The sequence below is a fragment of the Culex quinquefasciatus genome, chromosome 2 (assembly GCF_015732765.1).
Source record: "Culex quinquefasciatus strain JHB chromosome 2, VPISU_Cqui_1.0_pri_paternal, whole genome shotgun sequence".
Classification (NCBI taxonomy): domain Eukaryota; kingdom Metazoa; phylum Arthropoda; class Insecta; order Diptera; family Culicidae; genus Culex; species Culex quinquefasciatus.
This window is the reverse complement of record NC_051862.1, coordinates 13550026-13572440: the sequence shown is the minus strand read 5'-3', so window position 1 is coordinate 13572440 and position 22415 is coordinate 13550026. Positions and strand designations below refer to the sequence as shown.

At 39.7% G+C, this 22415-nt stretch overlaps 3 protein-coding genes across 6 annotated transcripts in view; 1 reads left to right on the top strand and 2 right to left on the bottom strand.

Moving 5' to 3' along the window:
- LOC6032315 (SH3 domain-binding protein 5 homolog) overlaps positions 1-12064 on the bottom strand; it is a 68259-nt gene extending 56195 nt beyond the window's left edge. Inside the window, exons 1-2 of one of the 3 annotated variants that reach the window (XM_038254006.1) lie at positions 12005-12064; positions 11150-11402 (exon numbers count right to left, since the gene is read on the bottom strand). In XM_038254006.1, coding sequence (XP_038109934.1) covers positions 11150-11209 — 60 coding nt within the window. In that variant the 5' untranslated portion in view covers positions 11210-11402; positions 12005-12064. Of the gene's footprint in view, positions 1-510; positions 863-11149 lie in introns of those variants that run through there. The other 2 variants (XM_038254005.1, XM_038254007.1) reach the window with 2 other exon arrangements.
- A 2733-nt stretch (positions 12065-14797) lies between these two features.
- Positions 14798-20051, top strand: LOC6032318 (protein flightless-1). The gene is made up of 6 exons (XM_001842896.2): positions 14798-15144; positions 15474-15823; positions 15886-18684; positions 18742-18892; positions 18954-19232; positions 19292-20051. Exons 1-6 carry the CDS (start codon positions 15082-15084, stop codon positions 19424-19426), a joined length of 3777 nt encoding a protein of 1258 aa, XP_001842948.2. The 5' UTR covers positions 14798-15081; the 3' UTR covers positions 19427-20051.
- Positions 19560-21323, bottom strand: LOC6032319 (essential MCU regulator, mitochondrial). Of its 2 annotated transcripts, none has more exons than XM_038251204.1 (3): positions 20829-21323; positions 20728-20774; positions 19560-20123 (listed from the first exon to the last, which is right to left on the bottom strand). In XM_038251204.1, exon 1 carries the CDS (start codon positions 21206-21208, stop codon positions 20933-20935), a length of 276 nt encoding a protein of 91 aa, XP_038107132.1. In that variant the 5' UTR covers positions 21209-21323; the 3' UTR covers positions 19560-20123; positions 20728-20774; positions 20829-20932. The 2 variants fall into 2 exon arrangements, with proteins under 2 accessions (XP_038107132.1, XP_038107131.1); XM_038251203.1 differs by having other exon boundaries at positions 20833-21323.
- Positions 21324-22415: the final 1092 nt, after the last annotated feature.

Here is a 22415-nt window from a genome sequence, read left to right as displayed (position 1 = left end):
CAAAAAATCAACAAAAAAAATACTTCTCTTAATTGAAATCGTTTGACCGGAGGTGATGACAAAATCAACGAATTCCAATCCTTTTATTGAAGACAGAAAGTTCAAATCCTATTGTATTGGTATTTCATTGCAAGTTCACCATATAATATTACAACTCCTAGTACCTTAAAGGAAACGAACAATGGATCTCTGCCGGTTCAACAATCCTCATCCCAACAACGTTTAGTAACCATCCAATACACTGCTACAACACAGCTATACGACCAGACCATCATCATTCTCCACACCAGCACTCTCGAGCATTGTCGGTGTCGCCATACATTCTAGCACCATTTCCGTACAGACGATGACATATATCGCAAAAGACAAAAGATCATCTATTTCCATGACAGCACCGTCGTCAACGCAGCAGGAGGGAGCTGTCAACCCCACATATTGTACGAGCACACCTTCTTGGAACTTCAGTTTACCCGACGTACTAACAAACAACGTAGTGCGCTATATACGAACCCTCCGGGAGTCCCCACCCAGGCTGCGGTACTTCTCCAGCAGGCAGTCCTTCTTCCACGTCAGCAGCAGCATCTTGTAGTTGACGTACGGGGCTCGCGGCAAGCTACTCCGAGTGTTCCGGGACCGGACCGTACCGGCGTTCAGCTTGTACCACTGCTCGCACACGGACACAAACTCCGAGATGAGAGTGTTGTTGGCTTGCTGGCTGCACGTTGACGACTCCATCCCACTTTTTCGGAACAACCGCCGAATTTTGAACAACTTCCGAGCGGACGACAACCCGGCGACTACCGATTCGAAGAAGCTCGTCCTCCGTATGGGACGATTGGGGTGGGACGACACCTCGAAAACCACTTAGCGCACCAGGCGAACGAGAACACACTCGTTATCGCCAGCGAATGGCAGTTTCAATTCAGCGCTGATACCGGCGCGGTGGGATTGTAAACATGAGTCATGGGTACTTCTAGACCAGAAGGTGTACAGGCGAGTTGAATGCATTCAAAGTCGCGGCAAAAAAAAAAAACAGTCCGTCTCTCTGTTTGATAAGATAATGGGCGAACCACGACATACCTCAGGTGTGGGGTGGTATTGTTTGCCGTTGACTAACTCGGCGCTAATGAATTCGTCGCTAGACGGTGGAGCAGTTGACACAAAAAATGGTTCTTGTAGAAAACTAATTGGGAAGCCTTGAACATTGTAACACATGCTGGGCAAAAACTGTTTATTTTTGTTCAACTTGTTGTTATCATGTTGTCAATGGAATATTTTTGCATATAAACAAAGCATTGTTCACGATTAATCAGAAAGTGTCATACATTTCACTGTGTCGGAGGAGCACAGTGACAATGTTGTGGAAAACGATTTGAAATTGTCCTATTATTTAATATTTTATAAACGTTCAATTCTGGAGTTTTTTTTAAAAGGACCTATAAACCAAATTTTCAGTTTTTGCTTTTTGGGTGTTTTTCAATACCCCTGACTCAAGGCGGTTCTAAAAACACCCAAAAAGCAAAAACTGGAAATTTGGTTTATTGGACCTTTTCAAAAAAAACTCCAGAATTCTTGTTTTTAACATCATTTGATCGATCCATTTAAAAAAAAAACCTATTGGAAATTTTCAAACAATACTCAAGTAACGACAAAATTGACAGCGACGGCAAGGAAAAGTAGAGTTTCAATGGTGTGAAATTGGATTAAGGTTGTGTTTTTTATTGTACGGCGAGTACAAACTGTGGCAAAATGGCAACGGCAGCTCAGTAGCGCTGCGGCATATCATTCACTCACTATGTACTGTGTTTTATTTTTTGTTTTGTTATGAGTTGTTGGCGCGATGTTTCTCATAACTATACCGACAGGTTGAGAGTGAAAGGTGACGAATTCAAGCTTTGGGGCGACCCAGATTTTGGGTTGGATTGATTGAAAGAGAAAGAGGATTTTTTATTGACGGGAATTGAACATGCTTTGTATGACTTTTACACATCAAAATTTCCCAAATTGTATCGAAAATGCTTACAATTTGTAAGATACAGTCGATACTCTACTATCTGAAGTTATCGGGAAAAAATCACTACGGATAATCAAAGCTTCGGATATTGATGTAAGGTAATTGGAAATTTAATTTCAAAGTTTTGACTATTTTTTTTTTTTGTGATTCGCAAAATGCGAAGTGAAATTATAAAAAATCGAGTATTTTCGAGAAAAAAAACTGTAAAAACCGAAAATGCACACCGGAATTCGCTCTGTTTGATATTAATATTGCAAATTATTAAAACTTCAGTCATTTTAAAAATTCGGTATTTTGTGAAAATTTTAGTATCTTACATATTTTTTTTAAATGAAAATGCCTTCCAAATTTCGCTTTGTTTGATACCCATATTATTTTAGTATTTTCGAACAAATATGGTATTTTGTAAAAGTTTCTGTTATTTTGATAAAAACATTCTATTTTGTTTAAAATATGTGTTTCAATGGTGGTCCTTAATAAATTTAAAAAAATATTTTACAAAAAAAACAATAATTAAGTGAAAATGCATAAAAAATTTCGCTTCTTTTGATACTCATTTTGCAAATTAGGAAAATTTGAGTATTTTCGAAAAAAATAAGGTATTTTCTTATTTTTGTGACTATTTATACTTTGAAACTAACTATACCATGTAACAAAAATTGTTTGTGAAAGGTTTAAAAATTTATCATGATTTGGTTGGATAAGGTCAATTTTAAAAGAAAAAAAAACAGTCCAGACTCGATGATCCGAAGCCTCATTTATCCGATGTTTCAATTATCCAAAGGTTCGTATGGAACATCGGATAATCAAATCACAAACCAACAAAAAAACGATTTTTTTTTAAATTTCTCACTTTTAACATGAAATTCAATTTCTGCGACCCCATTTTATTCAAATTTGAATGGTTGATTGCCTACAAAATTTAAAAATGCATTTTTTCAATATTTCATCACCGCCATTTCAGCCGCCATCTTGTATTTAAAAATTCTAAATCACTTTAGGGTAGTTTAGGGGTCATACCAATACTCAAAAATCAAAAATAAGACAACGAAAAAAAAATTTTTTTTCGTGATTCGACTATCCGATGTGAAATTTTGCCAAGGCCTTCGGATTATCTTGACTGTTTATGAAAAATAAGTTATCGTCCGTTGTTGTAGATAAGATTATTGCGATAGAATCAGGCTGTTGCAAATATTTTTCAAAAAAAAATACACTCTCGAGTGAACAATAAACATTGTTTACACGTGTGAAATCATATTAGCTTTTAGTCATAGCTTTATTTTTATAGAAGAAATAATGCTGGTCCGATCAAAATTGAGATTATTATGTTTTTATTCATAACAAGGAAAATACCAAATTGTACGACTTTGTGTGACCATCCATAAACCACGTGAACGCTATTTTTTAGGTAAAAGTATTGTCGAGACTGAAAGATGAAGTCTCACATATGGAAATGTCCAAAAACCACGAAAACATGGCCAAACCCCTTGTTCATTCAACATTTTTTTCCCGATCGTTTGATACCCATATTGTTAAAACTGAAATTCTGATTTTTTTTTTCAAAAATACGTAGTTTTGTGAAGATGTTGGGTATTTTCAAAAAATGTTGCTATTACATTTTACATTCGAAATGTATGAAAAATCCTGATCGTTTGATACCCATATTGAAAAAACTTAAATTTTAAGTATTTTTTTCGAAAATACGTAGTTTTGTGAAAATTTTGAGTGCTTTCAAAACGTTTTTTTATTACATTCGAAATGTATTAAAATATCCCGATCGTTTGATACCCATATTGTTAAAACGGAAATTTTAAGTATTTTTTCCAAAAAAAAAAACGTAGTTTTGTGAAAATTTTTAGTATTTTCAAAAAGGAACCATCCATAAACCACGTGGACACTTAAGGGGGGGGGGGGGTATGGCGATTGTCCACGATCCATACAAAAAAAATTTTTTTTTTGTTTGGTCAATTGTCCACGAAGGGGGGGGGGGGGGGGGGTAAATGATTCCCAAAAAAGTGTGGTTTATGGTTTATGGATGGTCCCGAACAAAGTTATTACATTCGAAATGAATGAAAAAATCCTGATCTCTTGATACCCCTATTGTAAACCCGAACAGACGGTAATAACTAAATCATGCCATTTCAATAACAAATACTGTTAAAATAACAGAACGTGTTATGGAATATTCTTGCAAAATCTATTTTTGTATAAGAGTTCAAGAACAGTTTATGTTATCATAACAAAATTTGTTATTGGTCTGATATTGATTGAAAGCCAGAACAACTTGGGAATAAATTTTTTTGTTATGGAAGAATACCTCCAACTGTTATTGGGATGATCGGATTAGTCGTTAAAATAACAAAAAATAATAACGAAGATTTGTTCGAAGAATAATTTAAAATGTTATTCGTCTGTTATTTCAAAAACAATCCAATAACAAAAAAACATAGCGGCGAATAACAAATCTTGTTATAAATAACATAAAATGTTATTGGCCTAGTATTTTCAAATATCAAAAAATAATTACCTTTTGCCTCTTGGTTGCGAATTGTATTAGTAAGTGTTTGGTCGATGTTTGCGGACGTGCACGCAGAATACAGAACAGTGAGAACTAGCGAAATTGCCTCACTTTCTTCTGATACAAGTCGCCATTTTGAAATCGCTTAAAGATTCATACCCGTGACAATGGTAAATATCGAGACTATTATTTAAAATTGTCTACCGTCACGAGAGTTTTAGAGCAAAGTTTTACGGAAATCAAAGAGGGGTCGGGCAACTGATGTGTGAGTTGGCGGAGAATGACACACGTACTTCTTAGAAAAAAAAATAGTTTGGAAAATACGTTCATGGTCGTCAGCAACCATCCGTTAGCTATATTAATAAAACTATAGGAAAACTATCAAGTTGCAACGGCCGCCGCTGGTATGCAAAATTCAGTCCAATAAATATATCATCAAGCAATTCAATAAATTGAAACCACAAAACGAATCGCAAACGACCCTCGCCCTCTCGTCGAGTATGAATTAAATATTGTTCGGTGCAATATGTTGCCAGTTCACTATACCGTCATGTCATGTGACATGTGACACGAAAGCTACCGGAGACTAGATTTCAAAAATGTTTATCCAGAAATGATGTACCGTCAGTGGTGGTGACTTTTGGTCAAAAAACGACATTACTGTTGTTATTTTAACACAATAAAAACATTTCAAATTATATCGAAATAAATATTGTTGGGGAATGCTCCTGAATTTACCAACATTTTCCCAGAATATGGCTAGTATAATCACACCGTTCATAAATGCCAATCGTTTTAAAATTAACTCAAACTCACCCTTTAGAGGGGGTGACATTGGGTCAAACAGAAAACATTTTAATTCGTGTAGGTGCTGTAACACCATTAAAACCAGTTTCATAATATATAAAAAGACAGAAATTCACTTAAAAGTGTGAAAAAAGTATGATATCACAAAGTTTAAGGTAAATAATAACAGTATAACAATTTATTGAAATGGTACAGATAGTAAAAAATACTCTCAACAAAACAAGCAACTTAGTAAAACATATGTATTCAAAATTATGGAATTGCAGTGCAATTAATTGCATCCAGAATAAATATGCTTTAAGAATTAAAGCTATTTTGATATATAAACAGCCTTCATGATTTAATTAAAATGCGCTTTAAAATATTTTCTTAAAATCGAAATTAATTAAATAGAAAAGTTTTGTTTCAGGAAAAAAATATTTTCATTTTATTTTAAGGAAAATATCTAGTTATGAAGCTCCTAGTTAATATTTATTTTATTCCAAACATTCATAAAAATCCAAACTAAAGCAACTTTTCTTTTTAATTAAGCATGATTGATTCCAATGATTCAGTGTGTCCAAAAAAGTCGAGTTGTTTAATTTTTTTCTCCATACAAGAATCAGAGACAGGGACAAATATTCAATTTTACGACCTTTTGAAATGTTAGTCTTATTTTTTTTGAAAATATTGATTTCGAAAAGATCGGAAAATTTCACGAAAGTTTTATTTATAAACATTGAAAATCGCACCATTAGTTGCTGAGATATCGACATAAGAAAATTATGGGTTGTTTGGGTAGTAAACATCCATTTTTCTGTTTTAAAATATTTGCATGGCAATATCTTAGCAACAAAGCAACAAAGAATTTTCTAAGCATTTCAAAAATATTTTTTTCAAAATTAGGCAAACAGGGGCACTAATTTTTTTAAATTAATAACTGCAATTAATTTAAAAAAAAAAGTTAACTAAAAATAGCTATAACTTGAAAACGGTGCACTTTATGAAAATTTCACTAATGTACTTTTACTTTTGCAAATTCGATTTTACATCGAAAAATAAAATTGAAATTAAGTTGCGGTCAATACTTCGATTTTTTTTTAATCAGTATTGATTCAAAAATTCATAACTCAAACAACGATTTTTTTCCCGTTCTGAAAATTTCTGAAAAGTTGGCAAAATTAAAAAAAATTAAAAATAGTGTTTTTTTGCAAATCATGTTTTAGTGACAAAAAGTGAAATTAAAAATCAGCAAAGTAAATTACCATTTATCATTTTTTTCAGTGTAGTCCTTATCCATACCTACAACTTTGCCGAAGACACCAAATCGACCAAAAATTTCTTCAAAAGATACAGATTTTTTTAATTTTCATTGCTGCCAAATTTGTATGGAAAACTATATGGACAAACTAATGATGCAAAATGGCTTGGGCACCAAAAAAGGTTTCAGACGGATTAAAAAAATTCAAAAAATTAAAATTTAAGAATAAAGACCGATTTTGTATAGAATTGCTCGAAAATCGATTTCGTGTCTTTGGAAAAGTTGTAGACAACCCGCTAAAAATCATTTTTTTAGTCATGGACATCCAAATTGTTTAAGTCTTACTCTTACTTTAAATTGATTTTGTGTTTTGATAAATTTAAAAAAGAATAGGCTAAAATTTGGAATTTATTTTACATTTTTTTCAGTTGTTTAAATAGGCAATTATCTACGATTTAAGATTTTATATCGAGTTCTGCAAAGTTTAAGGATCATCTAGACATCCTTATAATTCACTCAAAAAAAATGTCCCGGTTGGTTGAGTTATGCCCGAGAACCAGCGAGTTGAAAGTACCGTTCCATCTCTTTTAATGAATTTTATTTATGTTGATCTTGACGGCATTGTATTGAAATTTATTTCACAAATTGATATCGGCATTTGAAAATTAAGTGACTCTTTAAAACTTAAATTATGTTAATGTGTCTATATATTTGAGTGGTTTTATCTCAAAAATGAAGTTGAGGGTATAGTATATTTTCTCAGCTTAAAGAAAAACTAATATTTGCAGGAAAGGGCACCTTTGGCCCCTATTTTTTTAATCTTCAAATTAATTGAGAAACAAAAACAATGTTTGCTTGAAGCTCGTTTTTTTTTCTCTAAAAATCTAAAATGTTTGCCCATGTTTCTCTATGGCTCAAGAGATGGTCGCTATTAACATAAAAAAAATACCTACAACTTTGACGATGGATAGTAAACGTGTATTTTATGAAATGTTATGTAATGTAACAATCCGAATTGTGTAACCCATGAAATAAGGAATATATTTTAGACCAAAATATTCATCAAATTTTTTTGTGAATCTTAAAGTATGTATCGTTCATTTTTTCGTTACTGGTTATTTTTTTAATGTTAGACGTTTCACTTGGAAATGAGACTGAAATTTTGCGCGATAATCCTAATTTGTTTTTTTAGTTTCTTTGAACTTAAAAAAATATTGCATGAGAGAGGAGATACAAGATATCTTGAGTTTGTTTTAAGTGTCAAAAGGAAATCTTTCGATTAAGATTCTTGGATCACTTATAGGACCAGCTACGGTAATTAGCTAAGATCTGAGATTTTGATTTTTTTTTTCACAGAGAATCATTTTTAGACACTTCATTTATAATACATATTTAGTTTTTTGCCTTGTTACGAAAATCTTATAAAATTGTCAGCAATATTTATTTTTAAGTAATTCCAAAATAGAACTATCGAACATCGAACATCTACTTTCAATGCAAATTTGCAAGCACATTTTTAGCTACTTGATACCATCAACAAAAAAATTAAATTGTGTTTGCATTTTGGTACGCATTTTTTATGGTATATTAACTGTGGATACTGTCACTTTATTTTTTAACAGCTGTTAAACTTTTGCAAAACGTAGTTACATGAGTACCAAAAAGTGTACATTCAATTACAGGCTCAAAGTATTGATGTATATTATTCAATATTGAATTGGAAAATATTATGACATTGAAATATAAGAAATAATTTTAAACACAATAATTGTATGGTTTTGAAGTGTAACAAAAAATGTATGCATATAAGTAAGTTCAAAGCGCGTATTTTTTGTTTTTTTTAAGAAAAGATTTTTGTAAAGGCCACGTGGTCAGCCGTCGACCCCCCCCCCCCATGGCTTTTCATGGTATTTTTCGGTCGGATTTCGGACCCCCTCCCCCCCTAAGGAGACCACGTGGTTTATGCACGACCCCGTACGACATTGCTCTTACGGCCTTTCATTACACGCGTGGGATGGGACGAAAGGCCGTTAGAGCAATGTCGTACCGCCCCTTTCAAATGTTGCTCCAGATTTTCGAATATGTACTTCATTTCAAGATGCAGTTTTTTTTCTATCTCACACATTTTTCATTGAAAATGTGTCTTTCCACAGCTCGTGTAGAAGTTTGCGCAAGCAGAACGTGTCCATCGCGAGTACAAAAGACGCGACATGCAAACAGTAATAAATTGTCATCCCATCAGTCCTTGCCCAACTCGTTGAAGTAAACATTCCTCTCAGTACACTTCTTGCTGCACCACAAGCTACGTTACAGCCTTTGTCCCCTGCGTCGTTGTATGAGTTAACAAACAAAATTACGCTTCAAATTATTTTCCGTACGCCGCCGCACGAACGTCTTCGTCGCTCCCAAAGTGTTTGGATAATGACGCCAAAGATGACGGCGAAACGTTATTGAATGAATATTTTGCCCTGAATTTACGCGCCAAATTGACGTCTGTGAACGGACCTTCACACCAGTGTGCCAAACGACCAAGTTTGAGGGGGTCTAAATCGCTTCTTACATCATCAGTGATTGCACTTGATTGCAGGTCAGCTTAGGGTGATCTTTCTGTGCCAAGGTGCTAGTTTTGAGTAGATTGAAATAAGGCTACTCGAATCATTGCTACACTCTCAACAAGTCACCCTAGCGATCTCAACTTACACCTCACATTCGCCACTAAGCCAAGATCGCGGAGAGGATACCTCGCATTACCATAAATCGCATCGTTCGTGATCGCTCAAGGTTCTAAGAGTTCCTCTGGCATCGCGCGTGGTTCGCAAAAACCAGAATGAACGAAGCATGAATCAATCAAATATTGCGCCCCTTTCAGTGAATGGTACTTTGCTTAATGACGGAGGAGCCTCCGGTCGAAAATAATGACTTGCCAACAATTTTCATACGCTTTTTGTGTAGTACAAAAATACATGGGCAGCAAATCGCTCTGCCCGAACTTCGCTTTGAGGGAAATAATCCCACTTAATTCAAGCCCCCACGAAAATGTCAAAAGTCATGCTGCCACTCTCCAATGGGAATCGGCAGCTCCCCCAAATCCGTGAATAGCCCCCCGGGACCTGATGTAGTTGACCTCTTTTGACCGAATGGGTTGAAAGACGAAAAAAGCGCCCCGAACTCTTTCCACTTGAACGTGAAGCAGCTGGAATCTGCCTTGGCCATCGACAACAGCAGCATCGAGACAAGAAACCGGTTTTGTAACATACCAAGCCCATCGTGGCTCAACCAACCAGAGTGGTGGACGGACTCTGGTTTGTTATTATTGTTGCTGCGTCGGTTGTTGTAAGAGCGCAGAGAAGTAAGCAGCTAAGAATAGCTGCTGAATGGTTGCTCTCCCAAGATCTAAGACCGAGCCTTCGTCGAAACTTGGACTTTCGACAGAAACTTGGACGAGATGATGGATCTCCTGCCGCGTAGGGTGATTCGTCCCAAGTTGTGACATTAATCCGGTTGAATAGAGGAATAGTTGTGTTGTTTTGAAGGAAAGAGTGAGGAACTCTCAACTCTGCTGTAGATGATTATTCGAAACCTGTTTGCGTACGACGTAGAAGCAGCATGATGAGGAATTCAACATCGTAGGATTTGTGGTATTACGCAGTAATCTTTGGTTGTTCTTTTGAAAACTTCTTCATTGAATCGAGAAAAAAAAAAAACAATAATCAAAGTTCAGCAGAAGCATATTTTTCTCGTATCTCAGAGAACAAGCTTAACAAAATAAACAAGAAAAACTTTGGTTTGTAAGACAGAATTACAAATTTGTCGCAAAATGAACAATAGTGAACTGGAGCGTTTGATACGGTATGTCCACGCATCCTTCTTTCCCTGCTTATTCTGTGAAATGTGAACCGATCTCAGAATGTTCTCTACGATAAACACGGCGCTCAGTAGGGCTGGCCGCTTTTTTTTTTTTTCGTAATACATTTTGGGGTGTTCACGAATGTGTTAGTTCATTCAAATTTTCAAAGTTGTACTTCTTGAGAAAAACGCTCATTATTTTTTATGCCAAGAGATATCACACGTTCAGAAGCTCAAAATTCATCCATTTTGAAGACACTTTTAAACACATAAAAATCATTTTCAATCTCAAACGTAAACGATTTATCAGAACTTCTTCCATTTCATATGCTTTAATTTTTTTATCTATGTACATGAGACCATTCTGAGCACTTTATTTCTCTTTTTATCCATTTTCTGCTTCAAATTTTAATATTTCAAATATTCTTAGCATTTTTTCGGATAGCATTAGGCCATTCAACAACCTCTAATATTTGTTTGTGTTTTGGGACTGTTTTTCAGATATCTTGCTACAAAATTAATAAATTCGACCTCCGAAAAAATGCATAAATTCAAAAAGGATGTTATTCTGGGGACCTTCTATGTTTATGGTTCTCCCTAAATTGAGTAGCATATACAAAAATTAAAAAAAAATGTTTTCAGAAATTAGTACTTAAATTTATATTTTAAGTTACAATATTGTTTACTAACGTTTAGAAAATAACTATCCAAATAAACCATTTACCTGAATCCTTGGGTCCAGCTCGCCATTCTCGTCCGGTTCTGTATCCTTGGACCGATCCATCTCGGCCTCTTTTTAGCTTTTTGTGATTGTGATGAAGAATGACGCTTAGGTCGGCACCTCTTCAAGCCCGAGAAGAGATCTCACTTGTTTGCCTCTCCGCACACACCAAAGAATGCAGAACACACTCAAAACACTTCCGGCTATTCAAACAAAACTTAATCCAAACAAAGAAATCTGCCTCGTTTCACCTTCTCTACGTGAGATTTACGAAAATAGCATCACACAGCACATAACAAGGAACCTTTCGTGGTGGTGACCTTACGCACCAGCCAACGACTTTTGACTCTTCTCAAGCAGGTCTCTTCTCGAACCTGCCCCCCCTTGGATGTTCTGACCACCAAACAAACACCAAGGTTCCCTCCTCAGCTGAGAACACTTTTCGTCACCATCAGCAGTAATTTTCCTCACACCCAGTGAATCATCATTATTTACGCGATTTTTCACTCTTGCTTCTCCCGATTGTCGTGACAATTTGGCCACCCTCGGAAAAGCCCTGCTCTTTTTCCTCGTCGATACAAATAAAGGCGATATTGATTGCTTTTTTTTGCTGCTGCTGATGACACCCCCCAGTGCAGGACGACCCTGCGACTTTCCAGCAGCTTCCGGGGTCAATCCTCAACGAAGGAGAATCCTCGTCGCAACACTCTCCTGCTAGAGGGAATCGGGAAGGTTTCCGAACGTCACACCCTGCCACCCCTCCAGCAGCAGCAGCAGCACCAGAACCACAATCACAACACTCGGGAATTTTTGCCAGCAAAAGTCCTCCTCTGCCAGAAGAAAAGAAAAAAAAGTTACGCCACTATCGCTCGCGAAAACCTCGCAGGTCCGTCGCGATCCGAGGTAAGCAAACGAATGACAGACAAACATTGCTGGCAAGAAGAAAACTGTCATCAAAAGCAACAGACTCCGACACCGCCGCAAGCTCCGACAACCGACAAAAGAGAGGGGAGTTTGACAGAGCGATTACACCGCTTTCGAGAAACCCAAAAAAAAATTTAAATTATGAAGAAAAAATCGCGATTAAAATGTTAAAGACACATTCTACGGGTTGGTACAAAAATGGGATGATTTTTAAACTTGAATTCTTGGAAAAATATATGTTGCGATTGAATTGAACATAGTTTCGGTTTAAGGCTTCTTAAACCAGCTTTTACAAACATTGAATGACTTATTAATTCCACTTTTGACGCAAGTGGAGTATTAACTTTAATAACAGGGTCCGAAAACCTTCAAAAATCAAACCATCCACATTAACGACCCCCGGGTCTTTTGTGGTCTCTATTGCAAGTTTCTGCTCGAACCTAGGAGTCCGAAGGCTTGAATGGGGAGAACACCCGAACCTCTTTTTACTCCAAGGAACCTTCCACCCTAGTGTTTGAACTGACGACCTTTGGATTGCGAGTCCAACCGCCGCCAGCGATTCCACCGGAGTAGGCTTGGTTTGGTGTGTTGTTTGTACTTATGGCATGGAGACAACTCCTACACCTGGAATGACTTAACGGCCTAACAACCAAGGCCGGGACCGACATTTTACTTCCTCATCCGATGTAAGGTTGCAGCAGATGGGAATCAAACCCAGAATCATCCGCTTACAAGGCGGACAGCGTAACCATTCGGCCACGCACTGTCCGAAAACCTTATGTCATTGTTTATGTACATCGGTAAAACACAATTAAAAACAAAATTAAAAACCATTTCTGATCACATTTTTTCATTTAATGTAAGGTACGCACTTCGGAAGTAATCGGTCAAGAAAAATTCCAAATGGGCAGCAGCGGTAGCGAAAGCTAGTCAGAGAGGGTGGAGAAAAGCCCCAAGAAAACATTCCCTCTCTTTTGTTCTGCCGTTCGTAAAGCTGTTTCTTGACCCCTTTCCTTCCGGTCTGCGTACTAGCCTTAACGGTGCACATCAACCAGAGCTTTTGCGGGAACTATCGGCATAATTTTTTATTCATCCCCTAAAGTATAGTTTACAAAATAGTTTACAACAAATTTTGACTATTTTTACAATAAGAATGCTGCAGGATTGGGTCCGTAAAATTGTCAATTTTGTAATAAGAAGACAACAACTTCCTTGGTTGCTGTGCATGCTACCCTATTTGGTGTATAATCAAGAACATTTCAAATATTTATTTGAAAAAAAAACAATCATGATTTTTTTCTAAAAATTTAAAACCAAAAACCGAGGGTTAAATTGAGAACACGCACCGACGTATTTTTGCTAAAAACATTCCGTGCTTGGATTGACTGATTAACGCAGTCAGTTTTACTATGTCGAGAGCGGTATGGTAATTTTAACCCTCGATTATGGAGAGAATGATAATGATTTCGTATTTGCTACCATGCAATTTTCTGGAAGCATGGTACATTTTACCATATTTGCGTTTACTTTCACCAAAAAGCCACAGTTAATTTAATAAGCAGCATTTTTAGCAAAAAAATCTTAAAACTACCATGGTCGGGCTTTCAGTGTATGAATATTATTAATATTATTTTCCAGATTAAATTTTCAAAACAACCTGTCAGTCATGTATTTCCTATGAATATAGGACCTTTTGAAAATGTATCTAGATTTATTATCATAAAGTTAAAATAGGTTAAAATTAGAAACTGTTCACTATTCTAAATGTAAAAATTTAAACAAATTTAAATTTGAGATTTCAAAACCCAGAAATTTTAAAATACTTAAATCTGTAATTAAAATTTCTAGAAATTTAACACCTAGGTATAATTTAAAAAAAAAACTAAAATTAGAACTCAAAAAAAAAACATTCTTATGTTTTTAAATTGGGTCCTAAAATGAAGCTTAGATTGCTGATATTATTGTTTACAGCGATAAAGCTTATTTTTCTGAGTACAATGACCTTTTGTACGACCACAAAGAGTTTAAAATGGATTTTTAAATCAATTTTAAAAAATTAACCTCGCGGTCCTTCTTGACAGAAAAGCTCCTACTTGACAGCTCGTTCCAAGGTGACCATAGTTGATCCATCGAAAAAATGTTGCCTTGTCAAAAAAAAAATTGCATTAAAATGAAAAAAAAAGTGATCAGAAATGGTTTTTAATCGTGTTTTTTACCGTTGTACATAAAAATTTACATAGGGCTTTAGTACCCAATTCTAAAAACTCCGAAATTCTTGAATTTTTTAGTTTGTATTTGTAAGTTTGTAAGTTGAACTCTGAATTTTAGAATGAGATTTCAAAATGTTCAATGTTGAATGAAACTTCTTGAACTTTTAATTTTTTAATTTTGATGCATAATAGTTTAACTTATTTTTTTTAGCTTGTTTTTCTTTGTTTTTGGCGAGATTTAACCCTACAATATAGTAGCAACTACCATGGTTGGGTTTTCAGTGTATTATTATAGAGCTATCTAAGCCCGATCTCACGCACACTAGCACACCATTTGTTTTGCTGGCTGGTACAAAATTTAACCTCACTTTTTTTCGTGTACGAACACGCAATACATGCGCACGTAGATAACTCTATTGCCCATTTTTCCCCGCTTCCAAAGAATCCCAAAATTACGGTGTAACGTCCTATTCCAAACCCCCTCTACTCAGATGTCAAAATCCGAGCTGTCCTGTCAGTGTTCAGAAATGGCAAAAATTTGGTGGAGGAGGAACGGGACTTGAATTTCCTCGTCGAGCTAAAAAACGATTTTATCTTAAATTTCGCCTAGTTTAATCTAATTTTTCGTGTTGATTCCTACCTGCGATGATTGTTCGCACCCTTTCGCACAACAAGTGAGTGAAATCGGGACGGAAACGGTGCTCCAAAGGAGCGAAAATCGTAGCGAAAGTAGCAGCGAGTTCAGCAGCAACAACAACAACAGCAGCAAATTACGGATTCCAGAAAAACTGCTGCACCAAGATGACCACGACAGGTGTGCTGCCGTTCGTCCGGGGCATCGACTTTACGTACAACGATTTCAGCGTGAGTAATAATGTTTTGGTGGGGTTTTCCCGCACCGCGGGGGTAAGAATTCGGAATACCTACTTAGATTTTTTCTTCCGAATGTCGCCGATGGTGACACACTTTTGTTCTATTTTTGGCTGCCGCCCGCCACTCGCCGTGTCTTGCAGTGACATTCGCAAAACAAAGACGGGGAAGGGGGATTCTGAAAGTTGAAACTTCCTGACCGTGAGACGCGCGTAATGCGAGATTGTTTCGCAACAATTACGTCTGCTCTTTATTGTTCCGAAACCCTTTTGGATGAGGTATCGAGTTCAAGGGCGTTGATTAATGTTGGTTCTTCGTTGCAGGGTGGAAAGTTCCCCAAGAACATCAAGCACATGTCTGGCGTGCAGTGGCTCAAGCTGGACCGGACGGGGATCGACACGATTCCCGAGGAGATGGGCAGGCTGATGAAGTTGGAGCACCTTTCGATGAAGAATAACCAGCTTGAAAAATTGTACGGGGAACTGACGGATCTTACCTGTCTGCGGTCGCTGAACATGCGACGGAACAACATCAAAAGCTCGGGGATTCCGAACGAGCTGTTCGATTTGGAGGAGCTGACGACGCTGGATTTGTCGCACAACAAGCTGAAGGAGGTCCCCGAGGGGCTGGAGAAGGCCAAGAGCCTGCTGGTGTTGAACCTGAGCAATAATCAGTGGGTGTTAACTATGTCGATTAGCAATTGGGAAATGTTACACAATTGATTTATTTTTTCAGAATCGAAAGCATTCCGCCGTCGCTGTTCATCAACCTCACCGACCTGCTCTTCCTGGACCTGTCCAACAACAAACTGGAGACGCTACCGCCCCAAACCAGGCGACTCTCCAACCTGCAAACCCTCATCCTGAACGACAACCCGTTGGAACTGTTCCAGCTGCGTCAGCTACCGTCTCTCCAAAACCTGATCTGCATCCAAATGCGAAACACTCAACGCACGCTGGCCAATTTCCCCACCTCCCTCGACAGTCTGTCAAACCTGCAAGAGCTGGATCTCTCCCAGAACGCACTGTCCAAAATCCCCGACGCCCTCTACAATCTGTTCAACCTCAAGCGGCTCAACCTGAACGACAACGTCATCACGGAGATTTCACCCTCCCTGGAGAACCTCTCCAAGCTGGAGACCCTAAACCTGTCCCGCAATCAGCTGGTCTTTCTCCCGGCCACCCTCTGCAAGCTCCAGTGTCTTCGCCGGCTCTACATCAACGACAACCAGCTAAATTTCGAGGGAATTCCTTCCAGCATCGGCAAGCTGAGTGCCCTGGAAGTCTTTTCCGCGTCCAACAACCAGCTGGAAATGGTCCCCGAAGGCCTGTGCCGCTGTGGCTCGCTCAAAAAGCTGAACCTTAGCTCGAACAAGCTGATCACCCTCCCGGAGGCCATCCACCTCCTCACCGACATGGAACAGCTCGACCTGCGGAACAACCCCGACCTGGTGATGCCCCCGAAGCCCGTTGAAGTGCAACGCGGCGATGGTCTCGCCTTCTACAACATAGACTTTTCGCTGCAAACCCAACTGCGACTTGCCGGAGCGAACGTGCCCGCCCAAGCCCAGGTTGCGAACGGGGCCAAGGATCCGATCGCGCGCAAGTTGCGACTGCGACGGGGTGCCCGCAATCAGGACTCCGAACAGGACTCGGCCAAGATTCTCAAGGGTATGCAGGACATCGCCAAGGAGAAGAACGCCAACGGGTACGACGATGGAAAGGTGGAGAACTTGAAGCCCAAGCGGTGGGACGAAACGCTGGAGAAGCCGCCGGTGGATTACTCGGAGATATTCGAGGAGGAGGACGGATGCGCGGTCGGGTTGACGGTTTGGGAGATTGAGAACTTTTTGCCGAACAAGATCGAGGAGGCGGCGCATGGGAAATTTTATGAAGGGGATTGCTACATTGTGCTGAAGACAACGCACGACGACGCGGGGCAGCTGACGTGGGAGATCTTCTTCTGGATCGGGGTGAAGGCGACGCTGGACAAGCGGGCGTGTGCGGCGATTCACGCGGTAAACTTGAGGAACTACTTGGGGGCGCGGTGTAGAACCATTCGGGAGGAGCAAGGTGACGAGTCGGATGAGTTTCTGGCGTTGTTCGACACGGAAGTTACGTACATTGAGGGTGGCCGGACGCCGACCGGGTTCTACACGATCGAGAACCTGGTTTACATCGTACGGCTGTACAGGATTCACGACGCCGGTCCTAACATCCATCTTGAGCCGGTGCCTGTTACGCACGAATCGCTCGATCCGGGTTACGTGTTTTTGCTGGACACGGGCCTGCAGATCTTCATGTGGTACGGGCAAAAGTCCAAGAATACGCTCAAATCCAAGGCTCGCCTAATCGCGGAGAAGATCAACAAGAACGAGCGCAAGAACAAGGCGGAGATCTACCAGGAGTACGCAGGCAACGAGTGCGTTGACTTCTGGAAAGCTCTCGGATTCGCCGACGGCCAAGCACCGGAAGAGAAGCCGGCGACGCACGTCGATCCGGAGTTCCTTCCGGTGCCCCCGCGGCTCTACCAGATTCAACTCGGAATGGGTTATCTCGAGTTGCCTCAAATCGAACTTCCCAGCAAGACGCTTCACCATTCGATCCTCAACAGCAAGAACGTCTACATCCTAGACTGCTACCTGGATCTGTTCGTGTGGTTCGGCAAGAAGTCGACTCGGTTGGTCCGAGCTGCCGCGATCAAGCTCTCCCAGGAACTGTTCAACATGATCGAACGGCCAGAGTACGCGTTGATCACGCGCGTCCAGGAGGGCACCGAAACGCAGGTCTTCAAGTCCAAGTTCACCGGCTGGGAGGAGATCATCGCAGTGGACTTCACCCGTACGGCGCAATCCGTGGCTCGGACCGGAGCCGACCTCACCGGATGGGCCAAAAAGCAGGAAACGAAGGCCGACCTGGCAGCTCTCTTCATGCCACGACAACCGGCCATGACCCTGATGGAAGCGCAACAACTAGCCGATGACTGGAACTACGACCTGGACGTGATGGAGTCGTTCGTTTTGGAAGGGAAAAAGTTCGTCCGATTGCCCGAAGAAGAGCTGGGAATCTTCTACACGTCCGAGTGCTACGTCTTCCTTTGCCGGTACTGCCTTCCGGTGGACGACGAAGACGAGGAAGAGGAAGCTGATGCTGTTGATGGCGCGACCAGTAAACCGCTCAAGTCCAAGCCTCCCCCGGCCGATGAGATCCAGTGCGTGGTCTACTTCTGGCAGGGTCGCGAAGCCGGCAACATGGGCTGGCTGACGTTCACCTTTACGCTGCAGAAAAAGTTCAAGTCCATGTTCGGGGAGGAGCTGGAGGTCGTCCGGATCCACCAGCAGCAGGAGAACCTCAAGTTCATGTCGCACTTCAAGGGCAAGTTCATGATCAAGAACGGGCGCCGCCGGGAGAAGCCCAAGACGCCGGAGGGCAAATCCCCGGTGGAGTTCTACCATCTGCGGTCGAACGGAAGTGCGCTCTGCACGCGGCTGATCCAGATCAAGCCGGACGCGTCAATGCTGAACTCGGCGTTCTGGTAAGTTGGTCGCGTTTCTTGAAGGTTGGATGAAAATGCTCACGGATTCTTTTCCAGTTACATTCTGTTCGTGCCGTTCGAAACCGACGACGACTCCGAGTCGGGCATCGTGTACGTGTGGATGGGTTCGAAAACAACCGCCGAGGAGTCCCGACTGATTCAGGAAATCGCCGAGGACATGTTCAACAATCCGTGGGTTAGCTTGCAGGTGAGAGATTCTCGTCGATCCTAACTTTGAAAAGAACCTCAAACAGAAATCTTCCCGGTAGATCCTGCACGAGGGCGAAGAGCCGGAGAACTTCTTCTGGGTGGCGCTGGGCGGTCGCAAACCGTACGACACCGACGCCGAGTACATGAACTACACCCGGCTGTTCCGCTGCTCGAACGAGAAGGGCTACTTCACGGTGGCGGAAAAGTGCTCCGATTTTTGCCAGGACGACCTTGCCGATGACGACATCATGATTTTGGACAACGGCGAGCAGGTGTTCCTGTGGTTGGGATCGCGTTGCAGCGAGGTCGAGATCAAGCTGGCGTACAAATCCGCACAGGTAGGCTCGACAACTAGTAGAAGAGTTTCAAAGAATAACAAAAAAAAACCTTCCAACAGGTATACATCCAACACATGCGCATCAAGCAGCCGGAGCGGCCGCGCAAGCTGTTCCTGACGCTCAAGAACAAGGAATCGAAGCGGTTCATCAAGTGCTTCCACGGATGGAGCGCGCACAAACGACCGCCGGAGTAATTCACTGTCACCACACACACTCACAGCACACACACGCAACACATACGAACGCACCAATGTTAAAAGACCACAAACACGAGCGAGCGAGAAGCAGAGGATGTAAAATTTCGAAGCAAACAGGATGATTTTGTAGTTGGTTTTGTTTGTTTTTAACAGCATGACTTTATTTTGTTCACTTCTTTGTATTATTATTTTATTACTACTGTGTTAGAACTTCGGTTAGGCTGTTGTTACGAGAGTACGTCTTGTAATAATTGGTAACTTTTTTTCTCTAAATGTGTGAGTAACTCGACAGTTGCTTTCAAGTCGTGCACCAATTGGACATATTTTCAACTTTCTATTATTTCGATAACTGTAAATAAAATTAAAAAAAAAGTTCGGACAGCCTAGCTTGAAAACAATTCTGAATAGCCTTCGAATTCTGCAGTTCTGTTTTGCAATAATGGCAACTAGTGTCGATTTTAAAAGTGATTATTTCTGTTTTAGTTTCGTTTATCGCAACCGAATTATTGAAAATGCCTAGTGGTTAATCAAAGTACGAACGGGGGACGTAACAAGAAAATTAATATATACACATAAACATCAAGATGAAATAAATAACACATTTGAGCACAATTTACGCAAACATCGTCTTTTTCTTCCTGGGGATTGTGACCGCCGGGTTGTTTTGTGCTGAACGTGTTGCTGAGAAAGTAATCTAAAATTTTACGAAATCTGGGTTGAATGAAATGTTAAAAAACTGATCGGAAGTTTCTTGAACTGTCTTGGCAGCGTTAACGAAGACAGCATTTCTTGCAATGTCGTCACTTCGTTTGCCTAGACCTAATTAAGTACGGCTGACCAACTTGCAACGTGTAATTGCCGTTAATAAGTTCTTTGTAACTCTGTGTTAAGGGTCTGTTAATCCGGCCTGTTCGCGTGAGGTTTCGTGACAGAATGAATGGATAACTGGTTCAGCTTTCTCGTTTTTTGCTTCGTTACAGTTTAGGACATAGATTTTCATCAGTTAAGTATGATCCAGTGCCGATTGGTTACTGGTTTCGCTTTGTAAGCAGGGCTGAGCTTTAGGTTGGTTGATGTTAGTCGTCGACTGACAAATATTTTTATTTCTTAAAAAAATAAAAATATTTAGTCGCCCTCCTTAATCAATTTGGCGCCCTCAGCAATGCCCAAGAGAAACTTTGCATTTTGCAAATTTGCCAAGTTGCCGATTTGTGCTACAGTGATGTTGACAGCTTGCTCATTAACGGCTAGCACACATAAAAGTTGGTGTACCTAGAAAGAAGCTAAAAATATCTTACCGTATAAGGTCAAATCGAAGCCTACTACAAAAATTTCCTATTTTGATCTGTAAAAAGATGATCAGATTATTACACCAGAAACGAAAATATCAAACAATGACCTACACCGTAAATAATCCTCAGCAAAATCTAAAAATATCGATCCGCCGACGAAGACGAAGAAAAAAGCAAAATATCCAGACTGCAAAGAATCTCCTCCCAGCGCTTAATCATCATCGTCGTCGTCATCCGAGGGCACAAACAGGTCGTTCTCCTCCAGAAAGTTGGCGATATTTTTACTGATTTGCGCCCCAATCAGCAGGCCGGGAATCACGGTGGCCACGATGCCCAGCAGGCCAAACCGGATCTGGTGGGGCATTGGCTTGAGGGCGCCACTGCGGTAGGTGTACTTGCGACGCAGCTGGCCAATCCCGGCCGCGCGGGAACATCCGGTGGCCGTTCCGAGGCGGCCAGCCGAGCGCAGAACGTTCCAGAGGACCATCTTTTGTTTTTTCGCGGACGGGGAGAGTCACTGCGCCGAGGATTGCCACAGAAGGAAAGAACAGAGTGTGTGCGATCAGATCGATGGAATTCTCTGAACTGAAGTGACGTTTTGAGCAGAAAAGAAAAACACCAGAAAAGTTGTCGGAGTTCAGGTTGAGTCACATTTGAGGTGATTATTAGGGTGACTCGAGATGGTCGATTTTTCGGAACAAGATTTTTTTCGGTTGCTTTTAGGCCCCTAAAAGTCTCCCCAAAATTAGGAAGCGACACTTTGCGATTGCATTTAAATTTTGTATGAGAATTTGCATGGGAAAACCATTCATTTTGGATTTTGATTTTTAATATTTTTATTTTCCACTACATTTTGCAAACCAATACAATATGCAATAGCGTCAAAATTGAGAATATTCTCTAAAACTTTCCCGAAGAAAGTATCCCAGTCACGACGTTCTAGCAGAGTTCTTACAGATCTGGATATTTTTACAGCATTCTATCAGAAATGAACCGGCCCTGATACAGCGTGCTCAAAACAGGTCTAAACGTTCTTTTCGAGCAAAAAACAAGGCACCAAAAAAACCTTGTTCTGGTTTGATTTGATCATTTTTAAAAACACGCACCTCCCAAGAAAAGGGGTCAAGAAATGGCTTTGCGAACAACAGAATAAAGGAGAGGTATCGATTTCATGGGGCTTTTCTACACCATCTCTGCCTTGCTTTCGCCTGGTTCCTTTTGAAGTGCGTATACCGCTATACAATACTTAAATTCTTAAATTCCGAAAAATAATCTTAAATTAATAATTTTTTTTTTAATTTAAAATTAAAACATTTTGAAATGAAATAAGTACAGTTTGAATTTTTTGTTGTTAAATTCTTAAATGCCACAAGAAATTCAGATACTTTTGGAGTTATGTTTTAAGTTAGGTTTAGATTTTTGAATTTTATGATATTATAGTTATAGTATCTAAGAAATTTTTCAATAGTAGCAGCTTCGAATTTTTCAATAAATTTAATTTAAATAAAAAAAATATTCATGTTATTTCGCACACTAAGTCTTTAAACATAACTTTTTTTTAATTTGGATTTTTTTATATTTTGATTTTTTTTTAATTTAGGGTTTCATGAATGTCACATTTTAAAAAAGTTGAAGTTTTAAATTTTTTATGTTATTTTTTAGAAATTGAAAATTTAAATTCAAAGTTGAAATTT

What these genes read in the sequence shown, in the direction of transcription:
- LOC6032319 (XM_038251204.1), bottom strand. Translation starts at nt 21,208, where the DNA reads ATGGTCCTCTGGAACGTTCTGCGCTCGGCTGGCCGCCTCGGAACGGCC.
- LOC6032318 (XM_001842896.2), top strand. Translation starts at nt 15,082, where the DNA reads ATGACCACGACAGGTGTGCTGCCGTTCGTCCGGGGCATCGACTTTACG. An exon ending in TTGAACCTGAGCAATAATCA is followed by an intron (nt 15,824 to 15,885) that starts GTGGGTGTTAAC and finishes TTATTTTTTCAG; the next exon opens with AATCGAAAGCATTCCGCCGT. An exon ending in TGGCGTACAAATCCGCACAG is followed by an intron (nt 19,233 to 19,291) that starts GTAGGCTCGACA and finishes ACCTTCCAACAG; the next exon opens with GTATACATCCAACACATGCG.